Source organism: Chiroxiphia lanceolata, chromosome 2 (genome assembly GCF_009829145.1).
Source record: "Chiroxiphia lanceolata isolate bChiLan1 chromosome 2, bChiLan1.pri, whole genome shotgun sequence".
In the NCBI taxonomy this organism is placed as follows: domain Eukaryota; kingdom Metazoa; phylum Chordata; class Aves; order Passeriformes; family Pipridae; genus Chiroxiphia; species Chiroxiphia lanceolata.
The window spans coordinates 5236748-5255214 of NC_045638.1; the positions used below are offsets into that span (position 1 = coordinate 5236748).

The following is an 18467-nucleotide window of genomic DNA, read 5'->3' on the forward strand; positions in this document are numbered from 1 at the left end:
GCAGACATCCCCATAAATTTTTTGGAGCAGTGTCCTTTAACCTATTCCAAAAACAGCCACTTCAGAGACAGAATGCTTTAACAGTTTACTAATATCTGTCAATCTCATTTTAAAGCCAAATGCTGAAACTTGGAGTGACCTTTACCCATAAAAAAAGTGTCAAGGATTAAAAGAGGGGTTTTGTTACTGCTACTTTTTGTGCCACTGCCAAGTCATACCAACCTTCTGGCAATTTAGGAGCCCTTTGCTTTCCTCTTTTCCTAGAGAACAGTGCCCTTATTTTACGTCAAGCCTACAGATTTACTTGTAACTTACTCTTTCCCTACAGATGCAAGTGGTGACAGAGTTAAAAACTGAACAAGATCCCAACTGCTCTGAAACTGATGCAGAAGGGGTGAGTCCTGCCCCTGTAGAATCTCAAACTCCAATGGATGCAGACAAGCAGGCCATTTACAGGTAGTAATGGACTCATGTTCTGTCTTTTGAAGGGTAAAGAATAGAGGATTTTTTATTTTTTTTTTAATAAATAATAATATTAAGTAGCTTAAAACCAGATGATCTCTTGGCTAACTGTCTCCGTGGTTTGCAGGGAAAAAAATGAGATCAAATTAACCTCCCTGTCAGTCATCAGCTAAGAAAACTTCCTAGATAGCAGGATTCTTCAATTCCAGTAGTTTTAATGGATGTTCTAATGGATATTTAGCAAGCTACCTTAGACTGTTGAACTGTGGTCACTATTTGTTATATTGTAGTTTTTATCTTTAATGCAAGGTTTTATTTTTATTGTAATTAGGTTGATCTTTGCTCCTTTTTTTTTTTTTTAGCAATAACAATCTAATGCCCAGCAATTAGCTCAAAAGGGATTAAATATTGATGTACAAACACACTGATTTGAGATTTTTCAGTGTTAAGTGCTGTGCTAAGCAGTTTGCTCAGTTTTGATGAGGTTAAATGTTGTTTCACTTTAACCATTTTATAAAGACAGAATTATTACTGATTTTCAGGTTTAAAAAAAAAAAAGGGAAAAAACGAACAACAAACTACCAAAAAAGCCAACCTGACACAGAAAGACATAATCACTCGTTTACAGACTTGTGCTAACAAAATCATCTTCTCCTCAGAGCATGATTTCATAGGAGGCCTCTGAGTACAGCCTGAATACTATTCTCAATTTTTTGAAGTTATTTTGTGATGTGTAAGTGTGGCCCACGTTAAAGAATAGATGAATTTTATCAGACTTCATTTAAATCTGCATTCATCCTGTCTGTAAATCCTAATTCTCATTTCTAGTGCACTGCATTAATGTATCTCTTGCTATTCAATTACAGTGAATTAAACAGCATGTCAGAGCTTTTTCACTTTTGATTGTTCTCTTTATTTAAATATATACCTATTTTAGTGCTGTATTTGCCTTTACAGCGTGACAAATCAAAATGAAAATAAACTATCATATTTTGCTACTCTCAGTGGTGTTAAATGCAGTCTCTTCCAAGGCTTGTCACACTTACATGAGTGACTGTGACTTTATCTGAGCCAGATGTCCTAATTTTCAGTGGCGTACACGTAAGTGAAAATATTTATTCATGTGTTTAAACTTTTTTTTCTAGGCACCCACTATTTCCCTTGTTAGCACTATTATTTGAAAAATGTGAACAATCTACACAAGGTTCAGAAGGCACAACTTCTGCTAGTTTTGATGTGGATATTGAAAACTTTGTAAGGAAGCAGGAGAAAGAAGGAAAACCTTTTTTCTGTGAAGACCCAGAAACTGATAATTTGGTAAGTATAAACTGCTTGTTTTATTTCTGAAACAGTCATCACATTTCCATCTTCTTCCTAATTCCTGATCTCAACTGGTGTGTATAGTTTTTCTTCACGTTTTTCTTCCTGTGAGAGATTCTTATTTATGTTAATGCTGAGAAACATTTTTTGAAGTTTATTCTGACCCCTTTTTTCCCTTTTATCTGTAAATTTATGTTGGGCCCTTCACAGTTGTTTCCTCTTCTCAGCTGGCTGAGATCAGTGTTTTGGAGACAAACAGAAACATATCCTTGCCATCGCCAGGTTGACTGCATATCAATTTTAAAGTGTATAGCATATATTTATAAAAAACATGTAATCAATGTAAATTTTTTCCAGCTGTTTTTTTAATCAGGATTCATCTAATTAATGTGGGAGAAGAGCTCTTATAAGATGAGCTTAGAAACTCTTTACAATATACAAATTATTTCTTGACTCCTTTAGGCTTTCTGGAAGTCCTTCCTGTGATGGATCTGTGATTTCCCCTTTTTTGGATATACTTGCCTTCAATATTTTAGTTAGAAATGAGAGTTAGTTCTGTTCTGCATGAAGCAGGTCTGCAGACTTGCTAAGCCTCAGGTTATTTGCTTCATTTGTAACTCTGAATTCAACACAAATACACTGTTTTTCCCTTACCTCTCTAATCCCAGTTTCTTTTCAGAAGCGCAGCTGAAATCTAGTAGGTGGAATGTAGTAGCTTTGGCTCAGTAGATGAGGAGAGAGCAGTGGATGTGGTTCATCTTGAATTTTGATGTCTCTTACAATGTTCTCATAGACAAACTGATAAAATATGGACTAGATAAATGAGGAGTGAGATGGACTGAAAACTGGGTGAACCACTGGGCTCAAAGGATTGCAGTCAGCAGCATGAAAGCCAGCTGAGGGCAAATTATAAGTGATGTATTCCAGGGATTGATACTGGAACCAGAACTGTTCAATATTTTCATAATTACCTGGATGATGGGGCAGAGTGTACCCTCAGCAAATTTGGAGATGTTGCAAAACTGGGAGGAGTGGCTGGTGCACAGGTGGTTCTGGCACTGTTCAGAGGTACTTTGTTGGTTTTGGAGAAGTAGGCAAACAGGAATCTTTACAGAGAGGGTAATCAGCCATTGGAATGGGCTGCCCAGGGAAGTGGTGGATTCTCCGTCCCTGGAGGTTTTTAAGACGAGGCTGGACGTGGCACTTAGTGCCATGGTCTAGCAACTGTGGTGGTAGTGGATCAAGGGTTGGACTTGATGATCTCAGAGGTCCTTTCCAACCCGTCTGATTCTATGATTCTATGATTATGGAGTTCTATGATTATGGAGTTCCACAAAGGGAAGTGCCAAGTCCTGTACCTAGGGAGCAATAATTCCCCCTCCACTGGTACACCTTGGGGACCAACCAGCTGGAAAGCAGCTTTATGGAAAGCAATCTGACAGTCCTGGTGGACACCAAGCCAAGTGTGAGGCAGCAGTGCATCCTTGCAGCAAAGAAATTCAACATACTTAGGCTGTGTTAGGAAGAGAATTGCCAGCAGGTCAAGGAATGTGATCCTTTCCCTCTGCTTGGCACTGGTGGGACACATCTGGAGTGCTGGGTACAGTTATGGGCTCCTCACCTCTAGGCATGAATATATTGGAGTCAGTCCAGCAAAGGACCAAAAAGAAGATTAGGGGATGAAAGCATCTCTCATCAGCAAGCTGGGGCTGTAGCAGTGAAGGTTTAGGGGGATAATATCAATGTACCTAAATACCTAATAGGGGAGTAAAGAAGACAGACCCTCTGACTCCTCTCAGTCGTACCCAGGGAAAGGACAAGAGGAAATGGACATAAATTGAAACACAGGGAAGTTCCATTAAAACCTTTTTACTGCGAGGTGGATTGAATAGTACAGGGTGCCCAGGGAGGTTTATGTGGTATTCACCTCTGTTGATGGGCTGCACAAATCTGGCTGATTTTGCTTTAGGCGGATGAGAAGTATTTATGTCTTGGATCCCGTGGCTCCTGAGGTCAGTACTGTCTTGAACTGGAACCATGTTGCAAAAATTAAAAATCTTTGGCATTGAACTCCTGTCCTGTGCTTGTATTGTTAGCTGTGGCTTTCTGTTGCTGGATGCCAAATGAAATCTGAGTGCAGCTTGTCCTCTGCCTGTCCTGGAGGCTGGGAACTCTGAACAGCTGACATTCTGTCAGGCTGATCATTTTGTCTGGGGCAATGAGCAGAAGAGTTTCTGTCAAGTAGTGAACTGGCTAGTATGGTTTTCAGTCCCTTCTTCAGCTTGAAATATTGGTGCTTGCACAGAGAACACTGTAGATTGGCAGTTTTTTCTGCCTTGTGTCAAATAAATATATACATTTTTACACAGATTAAAAATCTCTTTTTTTGTAGAGAGGGCCTCTATTGTGCACCTTTGTTGCATCTTCTGTTTTTCTGTCCTTCCCTTTTTGATTCCCAATGTTAATTAAACTATTCACTCGAAAGGAGAAGCTGTTAGGGCTGTTAATTAGAATGAGCTTGAAGGGTGGAGCAGGTAGGCCAGACAACTGATTGCTTTCCACCCGTGCTCTTCTCTGGACCCAAGAGAGTCAAACAAATCAAATGTAAATGCTTGCAATCGTTCAACTTGGAACCAGAGCTAAACTGAGATAAATTGAGTATCACAATACTCTAAGGAGCCAAATTCAAGTCCTATCTGAAGAGTCACAGTGAGGAAATGGGCCACTAATTCAGCTGTTTTGTTTTTTATTTTATTTCTTTTGGAAGTGGCATGTAAAACTCAACTACACAGGTTTTGTGATGGAGCTTAAACTGATGGCTCCAAACCAGCAGAACATAATTTCATTCCCTGTACTGCCTATTGGCTAATTAAGCAGGTAACAGAAATTATGAAGGGTCACAGATGGTGACTGTAGGGTCGCTTACAGTCCTGGCAACGTTCCACATTGTGCTCTCACTTGCATATTCCAAAGGAAGAGCTTGGTTTTCATCCAAAGGAATCTTAATCTGGGTGGTGCAGGCATTGGATCAGTTTGACCATAAAGGAGATTCATTAAGAGCAGTGTGTGGTTGTTCCAACTTGAGTAGCTCTAAAGATACAGTCTAGATTACCTCGTTACTTGGGTATTGTGGTTCCCATTCTGAATTAATTGGTGGTTTCCTGCATTAGTATTAAAAAGGATTTCAGCACTGGGAAATACCAGTAGCATCCACCTGAAACTTAATTTTAAGGATACCCATGTATTGTTAAGCCTGGCCTGTAAACCAGGTTTCAAACTTTATTATCTAGATGGAAGAATTCTGTTCCTTCCAGTTAAACACTCAAACAGCATAAATTGATGATCTTGAAGCAGCAAGGCAAAGGGTTGTGGTCTACCCAGAAACAGTGTTACCAGGCCTTTTATTCTGCAGTGTCTTTCCCAAGTCTGATTTTGTCAGGCACATGGTCAAAGCAGGGTTTTTGCAGTGAAATGGATAAGAACATTTCTATAACTGTTGGCTTCTGGATGGGTCAGAACTTTGGTATTAGGATTCAGCATGTTTAAGAGAATGAGAATTTCTCAGAAGAAATTATAAGAATTTGAAAAGATGTGAAAAAAGTTACACTTTCTTGTGGAAGGTGTTTTTTAGGGTACTCCGTGAAATTACATTGATTAACTTTGTTTTTTATTTGATTTATTGCTATTTTCCTGGGTTTTTTCTCTATGTGCATTCATGTAATAGAGTTAGCCATGGTTTGTGTTCAAAACCTGCAGCACTAAAAAATACCCCACAAAATTGTGCTGTGGCTTCCCTGAAGTGTGAAGTTTCAGTTGTTGTCTCTTCTTGCATCTGAGAGGTGTCTAAGATGCCTCTTTTCTTTCCAAGGAAGAGCATATAGCAGGAAAATGCAAAGTTCAGTTCTGAGATCCATTGAAAGAAAACTGAGAAGCTTCATTCCTGCTCCTGGACAGGTTTTATCAGCTTGCTCTGAGATGTAGGAAATCTTGACATTCTAGGTATGTGTGTATTTTTAACGCAGATCTATCTTCCAGTCAGAAGAGGCAGTTGTCTTTGGACTGGAACTCCCCCCTGAGTTCCAGTCCATCCCTAATAAATACACAGAGAAAGTGGCTTTTCTGTGGTAGCTACATTTGCTCCTCAAGAACTGTAGGCTGCAAACAGAACTTTGAAACTTTTCCCTTCCGACTCCACTGACTGACCACGCAGGTTTAGATTATTTAGAGGGGTAAAAGGGAGCTACAGGTTTATGTTCTGGGGTTTTTTGCAGTAAGTATTTAGCTGTTATAGATGTGCATGGCACAGCATATTATTTGAACTGGAACTGTCCTCTATCTTGGAATGTTCTCTACAGGTTTCTTCCAGTCTTCAGTAATTTTGTTCTCTTTTCTGAGGCTTGGTCACTCATGGTGTCTCTGTTGATGTTCTCTGAACTGGATGAAAGTGGTGATTAGCTGCAAGAAGTGCAGCTTTAGGGGGAACCTCATCAGTAAGTGTCTGCAGGGAGGGGCAGAGGATGGACCAGGCTCTGCTTGGGGGGCCCAGCAACGGGGCAAGAGGAAGAGGCAGGAACTGATGCCCAGGAAGTTCCACCTGGACATGAGGAAGAATTTCTTTGCTGTGCAGTGACCGAGCACTGAACAGGTTGCCCAGAGAGAGTGTGGAGTCTCCCTCACTAAAGATATTCCAGAACCATCTGGACACAATCCTGTGCCATGTGCTCTGGGATGACCCTGCTGGAGCAGGGAGATTGGACCAGATGACCCACTGTGGTGCCTTCCAGCCTGACCCATCCTGTGCTGCAGACCTCCCCTTTTCAAATCCTAGTCCCTGTGGGAATGAAGTGGAAGCTGAAGGCTGTGCTCATGTTCTTCTTACTAGACTGGAAGTGTGCTTTGTTTTCCAAACTTTAACTGCCTCTTCATCTGTTTTGGAACGTTATTTACATCCACCTTAGTCCTTATATCAAGCATCAGTATCAGAAGACCTAAGTTTGCAGCAAAATCTGCTCTGTATCATAGCCAGAGGTTTCCAAGTGCATGTGCTTCTTTCTGGAAACATACTCAGCTTCCAGCTCAGTGTCCTCATTACATGAAGTATCATCTGTTGGAGCTTCATACCCTTCAGCCCTTACCCTTTGCCATCTCTACCTCATTTTCACAGATAAAACAGATCTTGTCATCAACCAATGCTCTAAACTGCTCTTTTTTTCTGCATTTGTATCCTTTTGTGCTTAGAACTTACACAGACAGGCTCCTCCATGTCTAAGAGGTTGTTCAGCATGAGTGCAGATAATTTTGAGCTGTGAATGAATTTTAATTGTTTGGGTTTTTTTGCAAATGGAAAGAGTTATTTGAGTGAGAAGATTGTGTCAGTATACAGAGATTCTTTCATGCATGTTGTGTGAAATTATAGTCCAGGTTTATTTCTACAGCTGAAAAAACTGAATCAATTGGCATATAAAAAATCCATTGTTCTGTGGCATATTCCATCCAGGAGCACTAAAAACCAAAAACAAGGTTGTAGATTTGAAGTTGTGTCTTCTAAGAACACAGGAATGAAATATTACTGCTGCCGTGGCCTGTCTGAAAACACTTCTTTGCATTAATTTTGTTCAACATGGGTGATTTTATCAGGAGTTCTTGAACTTCTGCTGACATGGAACTTTGGTCCACCCATGCTGCAAGAGAGCAGGAGCCATATGGCCACAATTAGTGTAGTTGTAAATTAATTAATAAGTCCTGGTGACAGGCATGGCACATTTACAAAGTTTTGTTTGCCTTCTAGCACAGCTTCCTGCAAGAGTAGTGTGGCAGTGTGTGGCTCTGGAGAAACCTGGATAGTGTTACTGATTCTTGATTTATGGTTAATTCTGACTTTAATTCAATTTTCCCTTCAGGTATTGACCATCAATTTGAAACTAAATCTGAGCTGAAGAAAGGACTTTTATTTTTCCTCCAAACACATGCTGATAAATAAATAATACAAATATGGGTAATGTTTTGAGAAAAAAAACTCCTCTTGACCGAGCAAAACTAATCCCTAATATAGTTAAATATTATGTGTCCAAAGGCATATTTTTGTTACCTCAGTTTTAGCTGAATGTTTAAAGCACTCACTGACATACGTGCAATGTGTTGATCTGCAACATACAAAGAATTTTCTGGTTTAAGCTTTTTTTGTCTCTGGAACAGAGTATGTTTAGACATGGATGACCTTTGTTTTGTGGTAAAATCTAGTTAAATTTGCATGGTTTAACTTTGTTGTGTTTAAAGGTACTTAAACAGAGTTTAAACAGCAACCTGGGCTGGTTTAGAAGATCACTGTTTTATGCCTCAGTGCTGGGTCGTTGCACTTATTATTTCAAAGGCTTTTGGTGTCATAGGTCCAAAGAGTTACCAGATACTAATTTGGATCCACTACCTCACATCTACAGCTCAGATGTTTCTGCAGCTGTGCTTTGAAATATACATGTAATTTTTTTTTCTTTTTAGCCCTGAGAAGAAATAAGATTTTCTTCCTTTTTTTTTTTTTAAATCCCTTCATGTTTTTGTCTCTTGTTTATTTTAACGTACAATTGTCTACAGTGAGTGAGTGTCCTACAGCTGGAATACCTTCTGCTGGAAAAACAGGGAGAAGATCTGTCACAATGAAAGCTGAAGTGTCATGGGGGAGAGGGGAGAACACCCAGAAGTTTTCCTGCCTTGATCTTCTCTGGGTGCTTTGAAAAAAGGCAACTTCAGCTCCCAGTTGGCTTCTTGAGTTAGAAGTAATAGGTGGATTAGTTCATAAGGCATCATTTCTGATCACTAGATTCAGTGCTCTGGCCAGGGAAATGACCCTTCATATAGAGAAGCTTTTCCAAATAATTATAAAATCAAGCTCTGCACTTTGCCTGAAAATTATAATTACTCAGTTTCATAAAACCAGAGGGTATTTCTCTTGGAGATCTAACATAGCACATAAATGTTGGGGGTGGCATGCTGTATAAAAAATAATGACTTTGCTAGTGTGTTGTGTACATATTTGAATGCCCTGGATTTCTTACTGCTTCATGAAAATTTAGACCATCTGGGTTTGGTTTTAGCTTTTGATCTTCTGCCATGACCCTTACAATCACCTAAGCTATTTTTATGCAGTATGTAATGCCACTGGTTATCCAGGCTTACAAGTCTTTTTCTTACAGTAAGCATGTTAAGTATTCTCATCATGTACATATCTCCTGCACTTTGATTTTTGTTTAAACGTGGATTTTTTAATTGGGTTTCATGCTTTTTATTTAATGATTTATATTTCATAACCAGTCTCCTCACCTGAAAGTTCTTTACAAGGTTTTACCTGAGAGTTGTTCATCTTTCACATACAGTTGCAGAGGAACTTAAATAAAAGCTGTAGGACTGACAAACTGTTTGATTACTTTAAGCTTTGTTGAACAATGTGACAAAGCTTGCAACCTCTTTATTCTAATTTAATTGAGAGATAAAAGCTGTTGTGTTTTGGTTACAGGTAAAATGACAGGCCATTTCCTGTACTTTCACCCTCCCTAACAGTCTGTGTGACAAATTTATGATTAAATCACAGGAGGGTCTTCTCAGTGTGTCTCAAACTCATCTGTACACTTATAGTTTCCTTGGGTCAGGGTGTAACGTGGATATAGAGCTGATATCTCTAAATTATAGAGCTCAAGACAACTGCTGGTGGCCAAACCTGTTCCAACCTTGCTTTCCAGATAATATGTGTGGATGGGATTACTTTCCTTCGCTTTCAGTCTTGTGTGGTTTTATGACACAGAGTTGTTCGATGGGGTTAAAGATCATCCCGTGCCCTGCGACACCTTTATTGTGCTCTATCTTCTTAATATGTCACATGTGACAAAGATCATGTTGTTGTCCTGTTCTGTTTCCCCTGTGTGGTAGTTTACTTATGTTCCTTTCACATTTCAGGACTTAGCAATTAGCAATTCTGCTTTAATTGGGTGAACTTTGGTACTGGGAAGTAGTGTTTTGCTTCAATCTCACACTAAATATTTTTTGAATTAACAGTTGTTTTGTTTCTAACTTTTTTTTTCCCCCCTACTTCTCTCCCTTAGATGGTAAAAGCAATCCAAGTTCTTCGTATCCATCTGCTCGAGCTGGAAAAGGTTAATGAACTCTGCAAGGATTTCTGCAGTCGTTACATTGCCTGCCTGAAGACAAAAATGAACAGTGAAACTCTGTTAAGTGGAGAGCCTGGAAGTCCTTATTCACCTGTGCAATCTCAGGTATGTTTCAAATACATCTAAGTGTGTTTTTGCTTAGATTTCCTTAGGAACTCATAGCTGCACATCTCTTGCTATTAATTTGCAAACAGAGTTTCTGCAATTTCCTTTACTTTCTCAAATCCGTTGCTAAGAGTAGGAAGAGCTATTTTATTATTTTTTTTGTGTGTGCACACCTATGTGCCACTGCTTGATGGACAAATTTGTTCAAATATGCCAGAACATGGACTCAATTTTTTATTATCTGTCTTGCTTTTATGATTTTCCCTCAGTTTAGCAAGTGTAAATATTCAGAATAGCTTGGATTTGCTGTTTTGTTGGAAGGAGGGTAGGAAACAGAGTAAATAAAGGAGAACTAAAAAATGTCCTTGTTAAGAAGGTCTCTTTAGTCTAGTTTGCTTCCTTGAGGTGACTGATACATTTTATACACAGTCTGTATTGTGGGACAAATAGGCAATGTCTGATGGATTATAGTTGCAATATTTGAGATGTCTGTCATTGCATGTCACCTCAGGTAAAGGTGTAATTATGGACAGGACCCATTTCTATACATATAAACCTCAATTTATGTATTGTTGACATTACTAAATACAATGGCCAATTGCATTTTTTGTCGTAAATTGGTCACAATTAACAACAATTTGTATGTGATGGTTGATATTTTTGCTGTTAAATGCTGCAAAGTGAGCCCTGACACCCAAGTATGTACAAGATACTGAGTCTTAAGGGATGGCCCTTCTCTGAATTACTCATGTCTGATGCTCTGTATTCAAAAAAGCCTCAATGACTTTTGGACTCCACTTTCTGCACTCCTTAGGTTTCAGTGTCTGGAAGTGTGGAAAGGAGACTCTAAAATCAGACAAAAAGAAGCCTTTTAAAGGTGTTTTTTGTATGTCTCCTACATTTTGCATTTGCTATCAAAAGAAATTATTCATACACATTAAGGAATGTGGAAGAGTTTGCATGGTTAGGGTTGAGTAAGAACTATATTGAGCAGAATAAAACATGCTGGGCATCTTGAATACTTAATACATCATTTTGAAATTGATGGAATTAAGGTAATAACCAAAATTCTAAAGCTTTGATGCTTGTAATCAGAGCATCAAGGGTCATTTCATCTGTCCTTTTTCCCTTGTGCTTTTGAAACTGTTTCTCTTGCTATATATATACACCTAGAACTAGAATTTCTGAAAGTAGTTTTACATCTAACAGTTGCTTTCATGAGAGTTTTCAAAGGTAATGGTTGGTGATAATGAGGAAGTTAATATAGGTAATGATGAACCTCTAATGAAGTCTCTTTCTCTTTGAAGGTAATCCTGTGATTAAGCTCCAAATGTATTTTAGAACCAAAAATGCACAATACAAAATAAAAAAACACACAAGCATGATTTATCTCCTTACAAAAAAAAAAAAAAGAATTAAAAAAAATGCAAGCAACTAATTGTTTTATTTTTCTAGCAAATTCCAAGTGCCATTGCAGGCACACTCAGTCCCCAAGGGATTATGGTGCCAGCATCAGCATTGCAGCAGGGAAATGTAACTATGGCAACAGTAGCAGGTATGACAAAGTAAAAACAACTGGCACCTTGCTCTTCGTGTTGGTTTCTTTAATAGCTGTTACAAAAAATACACAAAGACTTTAAAAAATGTGTTTTAACTCTTAATACCTGAGAAGTTGTTATAATACAGTCAAGTGCATTACTGTTTTATGAAGGTTTAATTTTTTGTATACCAAGTATGACTATGGTGAGTGGCAGTTACATGTATATAATATTAAGAGATCTTTCTGTGCAACACTACAAAGACATTTTAGAGACTTTTTTTCCCTTTAAAAAAAAGTTGTATTTGACAAAAGCATGCGTTACCTAAAACATTGCACTTGTTGGCTGCCTCATGCTCCCTGGAGTTGAGAACCACACCTACAAGTCTGTGTCCTTGTTGTCCTGCTATTGTAGAAATGACATTTTAACTGAAACACATTATCTTCCTTCTAAGCAGGGTTTTAAAACTAACCCAGCTGCCTGCCCTAACTACTGCACTCACATAGGTGTGGTTTTGGTGTTGAGACCCTTTTTGAAGACTTAGGTCAGTTAAAACAAAACTATTAACTTCTTTTATAGCCTGATAATCATGGCATTTTCCTTTGAAAATAGATCTAGGATGCCCAAAATATAGAGAAATAAAATCAAATTTCATACAGGCTTTTGTGGATGGAAGAAAGTGTTAGTGTAGCAAAGAGCACATCTTACGTGCTTACTGGAAAAAAACATAGTAAATATATTACCAATATATTGTATTGTCTGCAGTGCTGATGTCTTTATGTGTTTAAAGAGAATAATACTTGAGGGGCTTTTACTTACCTGTAATGTGTGTTGCTGTTTTGCTTTAAGGGGGGACAGTGTATCAGCCCGTCACTGTGGTCACTCCACAAGGCCAAGTGGTGACACAGGCACTGTCACCTGGGACTATTCGGATCCAGAACTCTCAGGTTTGTTTCATGGGCTTCACAGAACAGTTATTAAGGGCTCAGATAAATCTCAGTGGTTTTAAGAGCTTTGGTTCAAATTTGGGAGATTGTCAGAACGAGCTCTGTGTACACACGCATAGTACCTCATGTAAAATTAGTGCAAGTACTGCTGTAGGAGCTACAAGTTGTATAATTTGGCATAATTTGGAGATCCCAGACAGAACTCCCTTGCCACATCATAGTTCCTACCTGTTAAATGTCTTCCTTTACTGATGGCAGAAGAGTATAGGCACATAGAAATAAGAAAAAAAAGTAAAAAAAAAAAAAAGGAACCAAAACTGAAAAATAAAAACACCACCCTCAACCTCCTCCCTAGGGAAAAAACCCCCAACCCTCCAAAACAAAAACCCTTTTGAATTCAATAGACACTTTTTCAGTTATTACAACTCTTCTAGTTGTTGAACGAGGTTTAGATAGATTTACTGTATTGCATTATGGTGCCACACTGCTGTTGTCAGAAATCTGACTTTTTCTCATGATGGCAACCACTGTTACTGTGAAACTGTTATGTACTTCAGAGTCTGTCTGTTTTGGGAAGCATTTTGCTGTAAAACCTTCAAGATACTCAGTTGAGACTATGGAAGATCCTCACATTTGGCTCAGTGTGTCGTACCCTGAAAGATAAGGGCCAGCACCCTTTTGGGGGAGGCTCCTGAGAGTTGGATCTGGAGAGTTCAAAGGAACAACTGAGGAAAAGGAAACATGAAAACTAGACCATCTTTAGTTACAGAAAACCTGGCTCGCTTTCTCTTGGTGCTGGAAGTGGTAAATCAAATCTTCCAGGAATCTGGAGTCAATTAAAAATGTGAATGAGTAGCTACCATCTGAATCTGTTGGTAATCACTGACTCACTGGCTTCTTTTCTTCCTTATTCTGACTTTCCAACCAAAAAAAGCGTGCACAGAGTGTTCTTTTAATTGGCAGGAGCATGTGTGTACTTGCCTAGAACAAATACAGTTCTGCCTTCAGACACCTTGCAGAAAGAAACGTGTAAAATTACTCTCCTATACTGAAGTGTTTTTGAAGAAAAATGTTTTTTATACCTTTTATGGGGGAAAAAAAAATACTGAGTCGAAAATAATGTGTATAGTCTATAAACAAAAAAAGGACTTGACCTTCTGCAAACATCTGTGGCTACTCTTGATGTTAGTAGGAATCTCCAGACCCACCTGTGTGTAGGTTTGGACTTGGATTCCTTGTCACCCATAGAAAATCCTTCTTCAGTTTCTTCTTTTTGACTGTTTCAGGATGCTTTGGAGGTAGGGAATACTACTGGTGGAGAGCTATTGAAAGTTCATTATAAAGCCTCCATATAGGAGCAGATTATTTAGAATGTAAAGCATTGTTTTGGAAATAAAAGTATGCTCCAGATATGTATTTGTTGTAATTTGATAGCTTAAACCTTGTTCAAAACTAGTTTCATACAGGACACAGACATAATGGTTGGCTTAAGAAATTGCTCCAGTTTGTCTGAGAAACCTGATTTAGAATGATTTCAATTATAATTGTCTGAAATAGAATCTTATATGCAATTTGTACAGTATTTCTTCTTACCTCTGTGTAAGCATTTAAGAATGTATTCCTGAATGTTCAGATAACTAATGTGCAAATGATTTGATGTATCCATAGAAAGTGAAAAACAAAGAGGAAGAAATATGAACCTTTAGGAAGTAGTAAAAGTGTTGTGAAGTGAGTTACATATTCTACCATATAAGTCTTCTTGCTCTTTGAGAATTTAGATGCATTTTTTTAACAGGACCTTTATCATCATTGTGTGCAACTCTAGCATAATAATTAATTTTACTTTACCCTTTGTTTAATTCTCAAATCTGTATTTGAGATTTTTGGAAGTACTGGAAGTATTTTACAGCTTCCATAGTTGTTTTTATTTGCACACAGTGAGTTTACTCAAAATATTCAAGCCTAATTTCTTTTCGTTCAATAAATGAGTTGTTCATTCATTGATACAGAACTATTACTGTGCTAACTGCCTTATTTCTTCTAAAATTTTATGTGCAGCTTCAGTTGCAATTAAACCAAGATCTAGGCATCTTGCATCAAGATGATGGCTCATCAAAAAATAAAAGAGGAGTTCTTCCCAAGCACGCTACAAACGTGATGAGATCTTGGCTTTTTCAGCACATAGGGGTAAGGACTGAGCATGGTCAAGAGTCACAGTTCTTTATGTAACTCTTTTATGTGGTCTCTTACAACTTTGCTTCATGAGGAAGGTGAATTTATTCTCTTGTCCTTTATGTAATCTCAGTTCAGTTTTCCCTGAAGTCATTTGGAGTAGTTCCACAGTCTAATGTCAGTTGATTTTATTATTATTTTAATAAGTGTGTTACATTTGTACTTCATGGTCTCAATAAACATTGTTAAAGGGAAGCTTTCTTCGTTTCACTGTGCTGAGTACTTAACGCTCTCTACGCCCTGGTTCATGGCACAAGGAAAAATAATTCCATCTGTGTTTTGTGGTGTTTTGGGGGTATTTTTGGTAGAGGAAAATTTCAAATTTTCTGGCTTTATCTCCTTTCCAACAACCCCGATGTGTTACTATCTACTTGTGCTTTCAACTTACCTTGAGAGGACAAATGGGCCTCAGGTTATATTTCAGTGTTTAGTTGGTGGATATTTTGTGTTTTACAACCATTTCACAGCAGAAAACTGATACAGGGAAGCCGCGTGTGCGCCTCTCGTGTTACATGCACTGACTTCATCTGTTTAGTTCAGAGCAGCTTTATTTAACTAGAAAGTGCTTGTCAGTGCTCTCATATGACATTGCCTTTAGACAGCATAACTAATCAGATGTTATCACATGCTGTGTTGCCCTGGGATCACGCTGTTTAATGAAGACTGTCAGCCATGAGAAGCTTTTTCTTCTGAATTACACATCAGTAGTTTAATGGTGTCATAGACACTTTCAAGGATAAAATCAGTTTTGTGTAGTAAAGCACTCCTTGTTAAATTATTTATATCTGTAAAAGTTTGTGAGGTTTCTAAAGTTCGTGTTTTAATGAGTCAGATGGTCTTAATCCAGCAGCTTTAATCTGTTGTAATAAAGGAATTCTTATTTTTGATGAGGAGCAGCTTTAATCAGTTGTAATAAAGGAGTCCTTATTTTTGATGAGGAGATGAAACAAGCTTATGCCTTTTTTTTTGTTTGCTTTTTTGGCCTCTTTAGCATCCATATCCAACAGAGGATGAGAAGAAGCAGATTGCAGCACAAACGAATCTGACACTACTCCAGGTTAACAACTGGTAAGAGCAAAACCCTTATTTAATACCTGTCATCGTCTCCACGTGCTTACAACATAGAAATAGTTAAGAGTGTAAGTTGGATATCTGGAATTGAACTTGCTGTTCTACACATGCTACAAAATATATGTAGAAATACAGGAGTTGTGCACTGATACACAAGTATGTCATTTTTATAAGGTGTAATAATACTCGTGCCATTTAAGTTATATAAGGACTCCAGAAAACATTGCAACATTAAGGAATTATGTTCTATTGCTGAGAGAGATGGAAGTACTCTCATTTCTCTTCTGCAAGTAAACAAATGGAAGATTAAAGGCGTTCAGTGACCTGAAGCTCTGTAAAGGTTGCAAAGATTTAAGAAGTTACTGTCAACAGATATTAATTCTGCCCTTGTATCAAAGGATACTCTTCTGAGCAGTGGTGCCTGGAGAGTGGCAGTACCTCAGCTACACTAGTTCATGGTTCAGCATGTTTTAGCATGTTTTATCTTCACTGGAGGTGTAAGATAAGACACCTGCCCCCGCAGAAGAGAGGAGGGAAGGTGCCAACACACACCTATTCAGCTTGTTGGTTCAGTTCCTAAAATTACTGCAGCAAAGTCCAGCAGGGATCTTCCTCAGATTTCAAAGAGGACACTGGCTGCGTGGCTGCAGAGGGGTCCAGTGGGGAAATACTTAAGATAGTGACAGAACACGGGTTCCAAAAGTGGAACAGTGTAACTCTGCCTGTGGGACATGTAGTCACGGAGCTCTGTGGCCTGGGATCCGACTGCTGTCTTTGAAGAGCGTTTTATTACACCACATGGACCTGCCAGCTGCAACCAACCTCCTTCCATTGCAGGCAAAGGTGTGTCCTGGCTGTGTTTTGTCAGATTTAGGGATGATATCCTCAGTCTCAGCTCCTTGGCACAGCTCCTGCATTGAAGTTGATTCAGTTAATTGCTGGTAGCTAATGAGATGTGGTTTAAGCATTTTCTTGTTCACTAGCAGGAAGGGGAAGGGCAGCAATTAACGTGCTAAAATAAACAAGTGAAAACCAGGGAACTAAAAGGAATTGGGAAAGATGTGAAAAATGTGTTTGCTGTTGTCTCCTGGAACAGGAGCCAGCCCTTGGAAAGCCAGGGAGCCTATAAAATAAGTAATGTGGAAGCTCAAGGAAGTAAATGAAACCAGACCAAACAAACTAGGTTAGGCAGGGGCTAGATTTTAGGTGGACCCTAATGAGAAGAGTGTCAGCTTTCTGAGCTGTGCTGTCAGCAAGTTTTCTGGTGCTTAGTTTTTAATAAGATCCTGAAGTGTACATCTGTTGTGCTGTCTGGAGGATTTTTCCTTCTGAGGTGGGGGAAAAAAAAAGGCTGCAAGCTGCAAAACAATAGAAGCACTTTCTTAGCTAGTTTGCCAAAACCAAAGGATGTGGGTATTCCAAGAGCAGAAAAAAAGCTTTCAAAAAAAAAAAAAATTAAGCCCAGCTGATGGGGAGAAGATTTTATATTCCTGATTTTTTTCCTTTCCACTGCATGCTTTGTGAATGTGGGAGAGAACTTGCAGCAAACCGGTCACGAGTTCTCCTTGCCCCCGGTTGTGTTCAGGTTTATCAATGCTAGAAGGCGAATTCTTCAGCCGATGCTGGATTCCAGTTGTTCCGAAACTCCCAAAACAAAGAAGAAAACAGCTCAGAACCGGCCGGTGCAGAGGTTCTGGCCTGACTCCATTGCCTCAGGAGTTGCTCAGCAGCAATCCAACGAGCTCACCATGTCCGACGGTAAGGAGAGACTGTGGATAGTTAATTCCTTTGTAACGGGGAAATAAATGAAGGGATTGATGCCTTTGGGGGCAGGGGGAACTTCTTCATGTTTTGGTATAAATGTGGTTTTAATCCGGGAAAACATAACAGAAATGATGTCAATTTTTTTCTCTTTAATTGCCTATGTTTTCAGAGGAGCATTTTATTGGATTTTGCGTCGAGAGACTGTTGCTTTTGTTTCAAAAGTTGTGAAACGGCAGAACAAAAGCTCTGATGTACAACTGATGTACAGCTCTGATGTACAACTAAGTTCTCTCAGTGCGTTGTGCACGTCAGGAGTGTTCTCTTTGAGCACTGCAGGGCTGCAGCTTCAGTTTCATTGCTGAGCATCTGCAATTCTACATCTGCCTCACGTGTTTCAAGGTGAACAGTGAGAGGCAGAGAGGCTTTGACTGAAGGAACTTCCTCAGCATCAGATGAAACAAGAAGACCTAATTTAAGAAAGATAAATATCTGCTTTAATCTCAGGATCATCCTTTCTGTCCTGCTGCCTGATGATTTGTTCCTTTCCAGTTTGTAGCAGACTTTTCCCTCAGCCTGTGCTGGACCTGACAACAGCTTTGTCCATTTAAAAATCCCCTTTAATCTCTATGAACACTCCCCTTTTTCTGCAATGAATTAAGCTGAAATACTTTGCAGAAATTGTCTTGTGATGACTTGATTGGAGAATTGCTGTAGTGGGTGTCTATAACACAGCTAAGTTTAAGATTCCTGACCAACCTAATCCTGGCATTTCCTGATATTTGAGTGTTTGATGACCTACATGGCTTTTATTTTACTTAGTTTCTTAGGTTTTCTTCCTGTTGGTTGGGGAAAAAACCCTGTTATAAATAATA

General features: G+C 38.8%; 1 protein-coding gene across 3 annotated transcripts in view; it reads left to right on the forward strand.

The window, feature by feature from the left end:
• PKNOX1 (PBX/knotted 1 homeobox 1) overlaps nucleotides 1-18467 on the forward strand; it is a 41705-nt gene that overhangs the window by 17321 nt on the left and 5917 nt on the right. For all 3 annotated transcript variants that reach the window (XM_032678617.1, XM_032678615.1, XM_032678614.1), the window contains 8 exons: nucleotides 329-456; nucleotides 1608-1779; nucleotides 9873-10043; nucleotides 11499-11598; nucleotides 12431-12528; nucleotides 14587-14715; nucleotides 15752-15828; nucleotides 17417-17589. In XM_032678617.1, the coding sequence (XP_032534508.1) occupies nucleotides 329-456; nucleotides 1608-1779; nucleotides 9873-10043; nucleotides 11499-11598; nucleotides 12431-12528; nucleotides 14587-14715; nucleotides 15752-15828; nucleotides 17417-17589 (1048 nt within the window). The remainder of the gene's footprint in view (nucleotides 1-328; nucleotides 457-1607; nucleotides 1780-9872; nucleotides 10044-11498; nucleotides 11599-12430; nucleotides 12529-14586; nucleotides 14716-15751; nucleotides 15829-17416; nucleotides 17590-18467) is intronic.